The following is a 15,560-nucleotide window of genomic DNA, read 5'->3' on the forward strand; positions in this document are numbered from 1 at the left end:
GGACATGTGGGGGTATAGTACACTGCAGTTTTATATATAATGGTACCCCATCTCTGCTTTAGTACAGAATTATTCTCTGATTTAGAGGTCTAAACTGCAAGTTTAAATAATGACCTTGGATGAGACTATGATTTTAGGGCTCACCCATCCAAATATCCCGTATCAGCAACCAGTAGGAGCAGTAATTAAAATGTGTCTATAGTCCTTGAGTAGTGTATGATTATATGTAGCATAAGAATTGTGCAATGTTTTGGGAGTAATCCAAGATTTGGTAAGGATTAATGGTGTACTCAGAGCTGAGAAATACAGGCAGGTACTTATCCATCATGCAATACCACCAGAGAGGCGTCTGGCTCCAAATTTATTCTGCAGCAGGATAAGGACCCCAAACATACAGCCAATGTCATTAAGAACTATCTTCATAAATAATTTGTTATTTATTTTCACATACATCTAGGGATCATGTGTGTTGTGGGAGTAATATGTGTGTGGGGCCAGATCTGCTTTTATCAAGGTGATATTGATTAGGTAGCAATATTAGGTGACATACGTTTTTACAGTACCATTAAATCCTACGTACCTGCACTTTCTGCACAAGATCCATCAAAGGGCTACAGAGATACATATTTACCATTATGTGGACGTGTTAACTTTGCATTTATTTTTGTAGCTGATTACATATCAACAGTAACAGGAAAACAGCGATTTCTACATAACTTCCTTCATGACACACAAAAGTGACCTCTACATGGAAACCGCAAGTGATTTCTGTGTCATGTATTGTTGTACTATGGAATTCATATTTCCCTGTGTTTTATCAGGTCATTCTGTGTTTTATAATAATTTAACAGGAGTCTAGTGGGTACCACAGTACACTTTCAGCATAGTTACCATCTATCTCAGATTTGAAAGATTTGTCCTGTCTTTCAAAACTGACCAATTGCACAGTATCCTTCTTCTGTAAGCTACATGCAGGTCTCACTATCTATTATTGTGCTCTGAGCATCATACATTACAACTGAAATCTGTAATGTATAAATAACTCTTTTGTACATTGCAGTCAAGGCGCATGTCCTCATAATGCCTTGAGTGCTCTGCTGCGGTCCCTGAACGTCGTTTACACCGCAGGAATTCAACTTGCTATGTGCTATCCCTTGTCTGCAGATATACTGCATCTGGTACATGTGATCATACCCATGCAACAATTCTGGCACTTGTATATCCTAGGTTTGCCAGTAGTAACCAATACTGGCCTGAAAATTCTGTTGTCTTGTTGTGTTGACAACTAAGCTTGCACCTTGACCTGGACCTTGACTGCTGCCTACCCTGACCTTTTGTCTGACATTAGGATTTTGAATTTTTCTGACTCTGTATTCCTTTGTCTTATTACCTCTAACTCAGGGGTATTCAGTTGTGCAAAAAGTCCCACCAGAGCCGTATGGGAAGGATGTTACTGTATTAAAACATTGCAATGTTTTTATTTACTGCAATACCCTGAAGTACAAGCACATCACTAGAGGCTCAAATGGGACCTGCACACAACTGAATTTCCCCTTAGAGTTTGCCTTCCTATAGTTCTCAGATTTCATGTTTATCTGAATAATAAAACACCTATAACATTGTTGTACCCAGAACTTTAACACAGTGTCAGTGAGCCAGATGGCTCAAAAGGGAAAAGTGTCTGAAGTAAAACCCACAACAGACTTTTTGGTTCTGTTAATAAACACCAACAACAATACTTATTGGTCATACATTATGTAACAAGGCCCATTTGGAAAGTACCACGTGTGAAACAGTGTAGCAGCACCTGCCTAGCAGCATACTGTACCTGAAATAACAGTGACATGTAGCTAGTTAAGGCTTCATAACACAGATAATAATAATTATAATGAAAACAAGCTTACTACCCATGCTCAATATATTAGTATTATATACTGCAGAGGAAGTTTCTCACAAATGAGCAAGGGGGCTGGAATAACCTTTACAACAAAATATATGGGGTACCTTTGACAAAAATGTAAATGTTACTATGCATTGTGTATGTTATCAGATGTCTTTTCACATGCTGTAATATTACGTAAAAATGTGTTAGAAGATGACTATGAAAACAGCAGTGTGTGTAGGTTTTGTTTTCACATAACAACTACTAAACAAATAAAAATAGGCTACACAGATATTAATACACCATGTAATTTTCTAATCACTGCCGCAGAAACTCCAGGTGTGTGCATATATTATAATATATATATATATATATATATATATATATATATATATATATATATATATATATATATATATATATATATATATATATATATATATATCCTCCAGTCTCTGTCCAGTCAAAGTGCACATTGTCCCGCTATGTTTCAAAGCTTGTCGTTCGTTATGGGAAACAAAGTGTGATTCCACACAAGATAATTTACTGCAGCTATGTCCTCTGGTCACATACTGTATGCAGACATAGTGGCCAACTACACCCTGTGTGAATGTGCCTGATGTCTGACGGAGATTACTGCAAAAACATTCTGCTGCAAGTTTAGATGAGAAAAAGATTATTTTAAAGCACCAGAATAAACCCACGTAATATTCTGAAAATGGGGCAGTGCTTAGTGTTGTACTTAACGGAAGAATCCATTATTATTTCCAACAACAATAATAGTTTGAGGGTTTTTTCCATACACCATATTTTGTATAAAAAGATGATTTAGAATTAGTTTTTTTAGTTAAACTTTTGTTGAAGGTATTTTTAGCTTTATGTGTTTTTCCAAGCAAAAACATTTCTTGGACGGGGTGGGGTGTGAGGATTGTACAGAAATGTAGAATGAATATGAACATTAAGAAAAATGATTACAATGCATTTAAACTATATAAAGATTTCCATTTAACATATCTTCAAACATCTCTTACTATTCAGCGCAGGAATACTATGGTAGACCATATAACACTGCTTTCACGTTTATTCTTAGATGTACCTTACATTTTGCACCCAGGGAAAGAGAGTGGCTATTCTAATTGTTTGGGGGCTAGGATTTCTGCCCTGTACTGGTGTGCGCGAGAGCCAGTAGTAAGTTACCAGGTTACATTTGAGGACAGAGCAGATAATCTTTCTCTCTTTTATCCCTTGCTTGGACTGCAAGCTTGAGATCCACAAAAAATGACATTGATACTCAACTGTACACCTTACACAAAAATATATTTTTTGCATTCAATTTGAGGTCTGCTTAGAAGAATTTCCTTCTCTACAGCGTCTTTTCACTGACTATGGGACTTTGGTCCATAGTGTTGCCAACTTATCCCTTGAATGAGGGACACACATTATTTACTCAGGTACTGTAGGAACTGGGACCAGGTGAGATAATGAAATAGATACGTCCGCAAAACTTGTCCACTCTGTACAGCAAATAGCGAGAAACCATCCCACCACCACCACTACCTGATAATGGTCCATATATAATACCGCTTATTATAACTGTACTGTTACACTACACGGTATACACAATAAAGACCCACAGAAGAGAATCTATGGAGCTCTATTGTGAGCTGTGGCAGTCAATCATTAGCGCCACAAACCGCAGTGTGAGTTGGCTCTTATCGGCAGGCAAGAAGGGTTCCTGGTGTGCTATTGAGAAGGGGATGTCCAAATGTCTCACTTCCTCTCAATCAGCCAACCCAAACCTGTGTAAATAATGTCTCCTGTATTAAAAGGGATGAGTATGCAAGCTTCCACCAGCATAATATTTTGTGTGCATCTGACTGCCATACAACCACAAAACTTAATAAGTCTGCCCCATTACTTAAAAGGTAGCAAAGGGCTCTTTTTTTCAGCTATTTTATCAGTTTTACTTCCAAATTTGTCTTGTGTACTTGTCTCTGCAGCAATACACTTTTTTTTTTCATGAGTCAGATACACAATAGCCCCCCAGTCCTCAATAGGCAAAAGATGGGGTGCCGGATGACTGAAAACATAACTCTTTATTAACTGTCCTTTGAAATTCACAGAAGAAAGGAACAGGGGAAAAAAGCAAAAGTGCAAGAGCAGAGTTTCTGTGAGTTGACACTGCACATAACAAGAAACATGCAAGTATATGTCATAACACATTTTAGTTTGCTTTCTAAAAGGGCTGAGTGGACTTAATGGTGGCTCTATGCAATCCGTGTCTGTGTTAGAACCTCCTTTTAAACCCGCTGTGAACACTGTAAGAGCATACACAGCTCTGGAGAGTTTAGTCAATTCTGAATTGCAGCTGTCCTTGATACTTGACAGTTGTGCTAGTTAATAGGAGGGAACTGGTGATGGAAAATGTACGTTTGGGCATCATTTTAACTCCATGTAGAAGTCATGTCAGCCCCTTTTCACTTACAGATTCAATGACGTGTACCATTTGCCCAGTCAAGCCTTTGAAATGCAAATACTTTAAGTACAACGCAAATACATAAAAGGTATCAGCTGGCTACTCTGACTACTTGGTAGATTAATTTAAAGTTAGCTTAGTGTTCTATTTTGGGTAGTACCACCAATTAACCTAACCCAATATCTACCCTACACCCCATTTGTAACACAAATTGTAAACCAAACATGAACCCAAAATTATCACATTTTCAAAACAAAGCTGCACCAGCACCTACATAGCAGCAGGAGGCTGAGGCATGAGGCAGTGAGGGACAGCGAGATATAGGCTATTAAATGAATGCCAATTTTCTTTCTCCAAAAGTCTAAATTAGAGTTTTCCTTTTAGTGGACTGAAGTAATAATGATTAAAGCCACGACATTTAACATTCAGAGTACAAATGATTATAATAGTTTATAAAAGGATTGAGACGGCCACAGTTTCAGCTCCTGTCAAGCAGTGGACTGACTAGTAACACTGGGCGGGAGAGAATGGAGGGTGGAATTTGGTGGCCGGAACTACAGTAGACAGCGGAACAACCATAGAACTTCAGCCTAAACATTATTGAGAAACGCGTAACTTGCTTCATGAAGTAAACCAATACATAGAAGGAAAATTATTACCACCATACCTTCACAGCTCCTAGTTGTTCTTTCCGAAATCGCTCCAAGGGTCTAATTAGTGTTTCATTTACACTCAGTGCCTGGTGAACAGCAATAAATAATTAGAACTGAAATATGTGAAGAAAATCAAATACATTACAAATAAATAGGTAAAACTAGCAACAACAAAAGCTGTAACAATCCTCCATTTACCAAAAGTTTACTAGATTTCCATCATGAGCCCATCTCTATTATAGAGATTTGTGCAATGGTTATAACATATAAGGATTTAGACCAAAGCGGTTTGTTATACTTGGCGAGAACGTACTAGAACACCTCAAACTCATGGTTTCCTTATTGCTTCACATGTAATTAGTAGCACAAGTAGATCATTTAGTCACTAATAATGTGAAATACAAATACTTGTAACCCAAACGTACATGAAGAGTTGGACGTACATGTTTTCTATGCGTAAGATAGACATTTCCGTTCTGTGCATGCGCTACAAATACATTTTCACATGCAGATTTTGTTGCATCTTACATTTACGACTACTTACCACTGTAAAGGCAGAATAGGGGAGTGACAGCATAGGCCGAGTACAGTAAGGACGTGTTCACATAATTGTAACTGAGGACACTGTTCTCCCTCATGTACAGGAGACTTCATTACATGACTATATTGTGTTCCTGATCTGAACCTGTTCCTGGGACTGTCCCTGTGACCCACCGTAACTCCACTCCTGTTCCTGAACTCTGGTCCCTCCGGTCTGCTCCCGCGACTACCTGTGGACTACCCTGATCTCTGGACTCTCCTGTTCCTCTTGGTATAGGCTCTCTGCGGCCATCCATTACATTTACTACCTTGTGCTTTTCATTTTAAAATTTACCTTAAGTTCTTTTAACTTATTTTACTTCAATTTAATTTTATTTTATTGTAATGTATTTTACCTTATTTGTATTTGCACTTTAATTAATTTATCTCCATTTTATTTTATCTTTAAGGCACTTTAAATTGTGTTTGCCACTGCCTTTTTGTTCCTGCTCCACTTCATTGTTCTCTGCAGTCCTTCCTTTGTTCTTGTCTTACCCTGCTTTGACAGCCCATATCTATCTCGACCACTCTGGCCCACTTCTGGCCCCCGTTGCTGCCCTCACCTCACCTTACCCTCTTCTTGCCCCTTCTCTCATTCCCAGTCCCCTCCTGTCTCCCACCATGCCGCCCCGCTCCTTTCCTATACCCATCCTCTCCCCTAGCCCCTTTCTCTCGCCCAACTCTCACTGCCCCACCCCTCACCCTCCCCCTCCCCCCATTAAACCCTGATAATCTCATCCGCATCTCCCCTCTTCCCTCCCTCCCTTTCTCTTGTGCCCTCTGGAACTCCAGGTCCATCTGCAACAAACTTTCCTCCATCCATGATCTCTTCATCTCCAACTCTCTTAATCTTCTTGCCATCACTGAAACCTGGCTTACTTCTTCTGACACCGTTTCACCCGCCGCTCTCTCCTACGGTGGCCTCTCCTTCACCCACTCCACCAGACCAGACTAGCGTTAAGGAGGTGGAGTGGACCTCCTCCTATCCCCTAACTGCACTTTTCGTATCATTCCTACTGTACCGTCCCTCTCCTTCTCCTCCTTTGAAGTACACTCCATCCGTCTCTTCTCCCCCATCCAACTCCGTGTCTCCGTCATCTACCGTCCCCCAGGCCCCTCCTCCCTTTTCCTTGACAACTTCGCTGCCTGGCTCCCCCACTACCTTTCCTCTGACCTTCCCTCCATCATACTTGGTGACTTTAATATTCCTATAGACAACTGTTCTGACCCCTCCACCATTAAACTTCTCGCCCTTTCCTCCTCCCTAGGCCTTACTCAGTGGACCTCTTCCCCCACCCACTGTCTTGGTCACTCCCTTAACCTTGTCTTCTCTCATCTCTGTGATCTCTCTGACTTCTCCAACTCTCCCTCCCCACTATCTGACCACCACCTCCTCTCCTTCACTCTGTCCTCCTCGCCTGCTCCTGCCTCGCCCAAAGCCACCCTCACTAGACGTAACCTGGATGCTATTGACCCCAACCTCCTTTTCCTCCTCACTCGAAACTCTCCTTTCACCCCTTTCCTCCCTGACCTGTCCCGATCAGGCCTCATCTCTCTACAATCACTCCCTCACCACTGCCCTGAAGGATGTTGCCCCGGCCTCTTCTATCCGCCGACGGCGCATTATCCCCCAACCCTGGCACTCAAAAAACACCCGCTTCCTCCAAAGATGCGCTCGCACTGCTAAACGTCTCTGGAGGAAATCCCACTCCCTGGCTGACTTCCTCCACTTTAAATTCATACTCTCTTCTTTCTCCTCTGCCCTTTCCCTCACTAAACAATCCTTCTTTAAGTCCCTCCTTTCTTCTCAGTCCTCTAATCCCCGCCGCCTCTTTGCCACATTCAGCTTCCTCCTCTCCCCCGCCCCCCCCCCCCCCCTCTGTCCTGCCTCCCCTCTCTGCTTCTGACTTTGCCACTCTCTTCTCTTCCAAGATTGAGGCCATCAGACTGAACATCTCCTTATCCTCTTCTCCCGCCACCCTCATCGCTTCACCTCCCCCCATCAACCAACTCTGGTGCTCCTTCAGCCCTACAAATGGTGAAGAAGTTCGCTCCCTTATTCTTTCCTCTCCACCCTCTACCTGCCCTCTCGAAACCATCCCCTCCCACCTCCTTCGCTCTCTCTCTCTCCAACGGGATGCTCTTACCTAGCACACTTTTTCAACCTATCACTCTCCTCTGGTGTAGTACCCTCCTCTTTTAAACACGCTCTTATCTCTCCTATCCTCAAAAAACCCAATCTTGACCCCACCTCTCTTGCTAATTATCGCCCTCTCTCTCTTCTCCCCTATGCCTCCAAATTACTTGAGCGGATTCTCTGCAGCCGCCTAACCAGGCACCTCGCGGACAATTCCCTCCTCGACCCTCTCCTATCTGGCTACCGCCCACTCCATTCTACCGAAACTGCCCTGGCCATGGTTACGAATGATCTCCTATCAGCCAAATCCAAGGGTCACTTCTCCGTACTCATCCTCCTTGACCTCTCTGCAGCCTTTGACACCGTGGACCACCCCCTCCTGCTGCAAACTCTTCTCTCTCTCTGCCTCTCTGGTTCTGTCCATGCCTGGTTCGCCTCATACCTCGCTAATCGCTCCTTCTCTGTATCCACGTCTGGTTCTTCCTCTACTCCCTCCCCTCTCCCTGTAGGAGTCCCTCAGGGCTCTGTTCTCAGTCCTCTACTCTTTTCGCTATATACTTCCTCCCTTGGTGCTCTCATCTCCTCCTTCGGTCTTCAGTATCACCTTTATGCTGACGACATTCAACTCTATATCTCCTCTCCTGATCTTTCCTCCACCCTCCTCGCTCGGGTATCAGACTGCCTCTCCGCCATCTCCTCCTGGATGTCCGAGCGCTTTCTCAAAATCAATATCTCTAAAACTGAACCCATTGTCTTTTCTTCGCCCAGACTCTCATCCCACCATGGCCTCTCTATTGTCGTCAATAACACCACCATCTCCTCTGTCACCCAAATTCGCTGCCTGGGTGTCACCCTCGACTCCTCTCTCTCTTTTGCCCGCCACATTCACTCCCTTGCTCAAGCCTGTCGCTTCCAACTACGCAACATCGCCCGCATTCCGTCCTTTTCTCCCTCAGGATGCCACCAAAACTATCATCCACGCACTCAACATCTGCCGTCTTGATTATTGTAACCTCCCCCACTCCCGTCTCTCCCCCCTCCCCTCTAAACTCAATGCGGCCGCAAGACTCCTCTTCCTCTCACGCCGCTCCTCCTCTGCCTCCCCTCCCTGCCTTGCCTTACACTGGCTCCCCTTCCCCTACAGAATCCTTTTCAAACTCCTCACCACCACTTACAAGGCTCTCTCCAACTCTACTGCCCCTTATATCTCTAACCTACTCTCCATTCACACTCCTGCCCGCTCCCTGCGCTCGGCCAATGACCGCCGCCTCTCCTCCACTCTTATCACCTCTTCCCACTCCAGAATCCAAGACTTTTCCCGTGCAGCCCCCCTTCTCTGGAACGACCTCCCTCGTTCCATCCGTCTCTCTCTCCTACTCTGTGCTCCTTCAAATGTGCACTCAAAACTCACCTCTTCCTCAAAGCCTACCAACCATCTACTTAACCCGCATCTCCTCCCTTTTGCTCGTCCTCCCTTCTCTCCTCTTGCCTCAACTGGCTCCTCTTGTGCCTGGTCTGTTTACCCTCCCTTAGGATGTAAGCTCGTGTGAGCAGGGCTCCCTCCCCTCCTGTCTCCATACCTGTTCTTCCGCTCCGTCTTTACTGCATATGACTGGCCGGAGTTTCTGGAGTATTGGTACTTTTTGTTCATTGTTCTGTATGGTTTCACCCTGTATAGCAGTGGTTCCCAAACTTTTGCAGTTCGCGGCACCCTTAGAGTGTCCAAATTTTTTCAAGGCACCCCTCCAAAATATTTATTGAGCAGTCCTGTTTTAGAAGTAGTTAGGTCAAAAAATTGTAATAAGTATTTAATTTAGGTCAGGACAGAAATACTTATTTAGTTGTATGCAAAAATGCCCCCTCTGCATCCAGACACTCTGCCCTCAGGCACTCTGTCCCCTCTGCATCCAGACACACTGCCTCCTCTGCATCCAGACACACTGCCCCCTCTGCATCCAGACACACTGCCCCCTCTGCATCCAGACACACTGCCCCCTCTGTCACACTGCCCCCTCTGCCCTCTGTCACGCTGTCCCCCTCCTCTGCCCTCTCTCACGATGTCCCCCCTCCTCTGCCATCTCTCACGATGTCCCCCCTCCTCTGCCATCTCTCACGCTGTCCCCCTCCTCTGCCCTCTGTCACGCTGTCCCCCTCCTCTGCCCTGTTGTGCCCCAGCTGTCACCCTCTCTGCCCCTGTTACACTCTTCTGCCCCGTTGTGCCCCAGCTGTCACCCTCTCTGCCCCTGTTACACTCCTCTGCCCCATTGTGCCCCAGCTGTCACCCTCTCTGCCCCAGCTGTCACCCTCTCTGCCCCAGCTGTCACCCTCTCTGCCCCGCTTTCTAGCTCTCTGCCCCAGCTGTCACCCTCTCTGCCCCAGCTGTCACCCTCTCTGCCCCAGCTGTCACCCTCTCTGCCCCAGCTGTCACCCTCTCTGCCCCAGCCGTCACCCTCTCTGCCCCCGCCGTCACCCTCTCTGCCCCAGCTGTCACCCTCTCTGCCCCAGCTGTCACCCTCTCTGCCCCAGCTGTCACCCTCTCTGCCCCAGCTGTCACCCTCTCTCCCTCTCTCCTCTGCCGCGCGCCAGCCATAGAAAAAGAAAAAGCACAGACACTTACCAATCCTCCGGGCGCCGGGACCCAGCAGCCTCCTCTCTCCCGCAGCAGCTTGTTACTGACGTCGATATTCAGTGACAGCTGCGGGAGAGAGGAGTCTTCTGGGTCCCGGCGCCCGGCGGATTGGTAAGTTTCTGTGCTTTTAATTTTTTTCAATGCTTGGCCCGCGGCACCCCAATGACAGCGCCGCGGCACCCCTGGGAGCCGCGGCGCACAGTTTGGGAACCGCCGCTGTATAGTCTACTGTTAGTACTGTGTGCGGCGCTGCAGATACCTTGTGGCGCCTAACAAATAAATGATAATAAAAAATTGTGAGTTTCCTCTATCCCAGTGTTGGTTAACCTGGGAGACTCCAGGTTTTGTGAAACTACAAGTCCCAGCATGCTTTGCCAATATATAGCAGCATATTGCTGGAATTGTATGCTGGGACTTGTAGTTTCACAACACCTGGAGTGTCACAGATTAGCCAACACTGCTCTATCCTATTGTGGTCTGTATGTATACACACTTGTTACTCCTGACGTAAACTTGGTGTACAGGGCCGAAGTAACCTGGTAAGCACGGCAGGAGAACGCCACTCATAGGGGGTCTCTGCTGCAGTGCCAAAAATGTTATATTTTTTGGACCTGGTGTTGCGTCCTCTTGCATTCCAAATCCCCTCTCTAAACAGAGCAGGGATCTGGATAAGTGCAGTGATATGGGGAGCACGAATTGAGCAGCGAAACCCTTAAGGAGCAAACTCCAGCAGGAGGGCGCTGGAGATCAGATGCTTTAGAGCTGGAGCATCTTGAGATCCGGCCAACTGAACATATGTATGTAAATGTGTTTTATCATGTGCAAGTTTTTTCCTGTTTACATTTGTGGTGCATAAAGCTACATGAGCCCCCATAACTTCATATTTGTGTAGTGCACAAAACTTTAATATTTTGGAAGGCGATTAAACGTGTTAGTATTGTAGGCCCTCAAAACATTGAGCAATTGGTATATAGTTCAGGATCATTGTACTTCACTTGTTAAATGGTGCTCTGGCTTAAACTACTACTATTTTTTTATTATTTTCTTTTATTTATATAATGCCAATCATATTACACAGCGCTGTACAGAGAATAATGAATCATTCACCTCAGTCCCTGTACCATTTGAGCTAGGGTCCATTTTATCAGAATTCAAATAACCTACCAGTATGCTTTTATACTGTGGGAGAAAACCAGAGCACTCCAAACAAATATGGTTTTGTTCACAATCCAAGCTGTGAGGCAACGATGCTAACCACTGCGCCAGTTTGCTGCCTCCAATAATACTAATAAGTCACTAATTAATGCACCTGAGCTCTTCAGCTCAAATGAACACAGCAACAGTTCTGAGATAATATATCATCATCATTTATTTATATAGCGCCACTAATTCCGCAGCGCTGTACAGAGAACTCATTCACATCAGTCCCTGCCCCATTGGGGCTTACAGTTTAAATTCCCTAACACACACACACACACACACACACACACACAGACTAGGGTCAATTTGATAGCAGCCAATTAACCTACCAGTATTTTTCTGGAGTGTGGGAGGAAACCGGAGCAACCGGAGGAAACCCACACAAACACGGGGAGAACATACAAACTCCACACAGATAAGGCCATAATCGGGAATTGAACTCATGACCCCAGTGCTGTAAGGCAGAAGTGCTAACCAGTGCTAACTGAGCCACCGTGCTGCCTCCATTAATACATTAGTAGATATTTTATAAAGTGCTAAATTATGACTTCTTATGAACCCATCACTTTGATCTAAAGTTGTAACATCTCGCTTAAAACGTTCAATACATAACCTATTTATTACGCGCTACTGCACACTATCAATACAATACATTGTGTTGGTGAAAGCACATGGGAAACCAGTTAGAAACGCATTACTAAAGCACATGACAAACTGCCTCTCTGTGCTGAACCAAACAGAGAATTCTGTTGCGTCACACTGTGCACTGGAGGTTAGAAGTGCAGAAGGACAATGGGAATGTGATATTGCTATTCTGGAAATGTGACTAATAACTGGCAAACTAACCACAGATTGTCAAATATAACAAAAAGAGAGAAGAAATAAGCCTGCACTTGGTATATCCCGTATTATATATGATACCAACTGCATGACAATATAAATGCCCATATATGTATGCAAAACAAAAAGACAGTTGTTGTCAGCGCTTATCCTTTACACTGCATATTTGTGTGTATCTAGCAATGACAAAGCATGAGGAATTAATTAATATCTTGAGCAAAACATTTAAGCCTGAATTCCACTGTCAAGAGCACCTCATTTTAAGCAGGTCCTACACTTATCTATATGCTTCTAGCATCATTAAAATGCAAATGCACTCACCTCCCAGAATTAGGGGCTTACAAAAAAATATAAGAAAAATATAACAATTAATAAACTAATTTTATGAACCAGACTGGATTCAACATGGCATTAAATTGTGGAAAAGGGTTCGGTGATAAGTGGGATTACAGATTGGGTGTTTATGTACAAAGCTAAGTGCGAAAAGAAATAACAGCACAAAAACACTGCATGATGCCCTTCTACTAGTGCCCAAAAAGCATGCTACGTAAACATCTAAAGGAAGACGACTACACGCATGAACCATAATATATTAAATGTACTGTCACAATGAGGAGCACAGCTGCAGCTCCTGACTGTAGGAGCTGGTATTCGTCGTCTGTGCAGAGTATTTTGTCTTAACAAGCATAATCCAGAGGTTTATTTGGGATTTAAAAGCTGGAAGAAAAGATAAAATTTTTTCCCATGGTTGGAATAATTTTACGGGTTTTTTTTGTTTTTTTATGGATAACAATGGACCATTGGGACTAGTTTTATTAGGGTTTTTTTTTTTTTAAAAGCTTACAAAATTGGGTCCATTACAGATAAAGAACAAACCTGGTGGTTGGTGATTATTACTGGGGTTTTTGGGTTTGTTTCTATTAAATAAATTTATTTGTAAACCAAGGTGTGTGGTTTATTTAAATTTTGAGGTGGGGCACTACAGGTCGAAGCTGGCCCTGGCAGAGATGGGTATGCTGGTGCTTGTAGTGCTATAAGCACCAGCATGCCCAAACAGTTCATGGCAGCCTGGATCTACTGGAGCATACCGGACATGGGGACCCTACGCTGCAGGTTTCCTATGTAATATGGGACTGGCCCAGCCTGGCACTGGCTGACCCAGTGCTGTACACCGCCGTATTAGCTGTAACCAGACCAGGCCAGCGCTGGATTGACTTTTGGGGGGAGAGAGTTATGTTGTCATTTATTTTTTACACTTGTAAAGTCCCATGCCGATGATCTTTCCAAACGGCTCAAATAGATACAAAAGATATGCCCCTACTGTACTTCAGTTGCCCTTAAACATCCCCAATACATCTCTCCACATGTAAGTGCAACTTATGTGAAACTATAAATTCTAAATTATTGTCCCCAGGACCTATTTTACATCTTTACAGCATCAGATTTCCCATTTTGTCTGGGTTGGAAAAATAACGTGCACCAAATATAGCATTTTGCTACAATAAAAATAATCTACACCTCTCTTCTTTGCATTACTTATGTTCTAAAACGCTGCCTTGGAAGTAGGAGCTTCTATTAACAAAAAAAGCAATATTTTTAGATAAATGGAGTCGCTGATAGGGAGCAAGGCGTGAAAGTTAACATGATGAAGTGATTGTGTGTGTATGTTAGTTTAGTAAGAGGAAAATTTTGAGAGTGTATATGGGTACCAACAACAATTCTGGGAGCACGATATAAATGTGAAGACCTAAAAATAAAAAGTTAAATAAAATAAAAGGACGTAAAAAAACAAAATTATTCAATATAGTATAAACTGAAACATAATTTGAAAAATAATTATAAGAGATAAAGTGAAAAAAGTTCAAATAAAGCCCGAGATGAAATACAATCATATGTTTCTGGCAAAGTAACAATCACAGATAAGCAGTATAAAAGCTAAATAATGTTTAATACATTTAAATTATGAAACATTTGTATGCCAGGGAACATATTTAAGTATCAACCTTCACTTCTAAAAATTCTTTCATTCTATATTATTTTATCATATTTTATTTTGGTCACTTTACAACTGTAAGACAATATGTCACCAGATTGTCATATTGGAGCCTCTCTGTCTCAGATAAATAATGGGTTTTTAATAGAATAGATGTTTAGCTATATTCCTTTACCCTGGGTTTGTTCAGGCACTCTTCCAGTTCTTATTATCCCACAGTTGAAGCCACCTTGTTGGTGTGGAATTGACTGTGAAAAGTAGTAAGAAAAACTCACCTTGTATGCAGGGCCCTCTTAACAACTTCCTGGGCCCCCGGCCACAGCAGTGCACCGGGGCCCCAATATACATATATATATATACATACATACTTATTAAAAAAAATATATAAATAATAAAAAATAAATTATTATATATATGGGCCCTGCAGCCCAGGGGGGCCCGTCGGAGGCAGCAAAAAAAAAAAAAAGCTGAAAAAATGATGACGTCACGCCCGACATACACTGCGAGCGCGACGGAGGAGGAGACCATGGAGGGAGCCGGATCGCCAGCTGACCGCAAGGTAAGTATTGTCTTTTTTTTTTTTTCAGGTTTTTTTTTTTTTTTTGCTGCCTCCGACGGGCCCCCCTGGGCTGCAGGGCCCCCGGGCACCTGCCCATTGTGCCCAATGGGAAAGACGGCCCTGCTTGTATGTTCCCTTCTAATGTCCTTAACCCAGCGGTTCCCAAACCTATGGAGACCCTAAGGGTGCCTCGAACTGAGAAAGTTTGGAATCCACTGTCTTAACCTATAACAAAGAATTTACCCCATGTATGGCTTTTAGCTACTTTTTACCCACAAGATGGTCAGTTGCATATGTTACTGAAAGAAGGGACTTGGGCTTTGCCTGAGGTTACAAAGAGACTGAACTTGACTCTGGAGCTATGTGGCAGTGTTTACAATTCAAAGAGCCCTTTTGAAAATGTAACATGGGCAGATCCACTACCTCCTGATGTCCTATATCGCCTACATGTAATGATAATCTTGTTTCATGAAAATTTGTTATTGTAATGTATTGGCTAAATGATTGCATTTTAATATGCCATGGATTATTAGAAAGGCACATTAAAATGCAAATCAAATGAGTCAAACATGACAGTAGCTTGTTTTATGTGGGAGTGGAAACAGAAAAACA

General features: G+C 43.4%; 1 protein-coding gene across 2 annotated transcripts in view; it reads right to left on the reverse strand.

Moving 5' to 3' along the window:
* The window catches only part of ARHGAP10 (Rho GTPase activating protein 10), a 169,188-nt gene that overhangs the window by 93,002 nt on the left and 60,626 nt on the right, over nt 1-15,560 (reverse strand). Inside the window, exon 4 of one of the 2 annotated variants that reach the window (XM_075198919.1) lies at nt 5,026-5,097. The exons of the other annotated variant lie outside the window; for it this stretch is intronic. Coding sequence (XP_075055020.1) covers nt 5,026-5,097 — 72 coding nt within the window. The remainder of the gene's footprint in view (nt 1-5,025; nt 5,098-15,560) is intronic. 2 annotated transcript variants of the gene reach the window in all.

Source organism: Mixophyes fleayi, chromosome 1 (assembly GCF_038048845.1).
Source record: "Mixophyes fleayi isolate aMixFle1 chromosome 1, aMixFle1.hap1, whole genome shotgun sequence".
In the NCBI taxonomy this organism is placed as follows: domain Eukaryota; kingdom Metazoa; phylum Chordata; class Amphibia; order Anura; family Limnodynastidae; genus Mixophyes; species Mixophyes fleayi.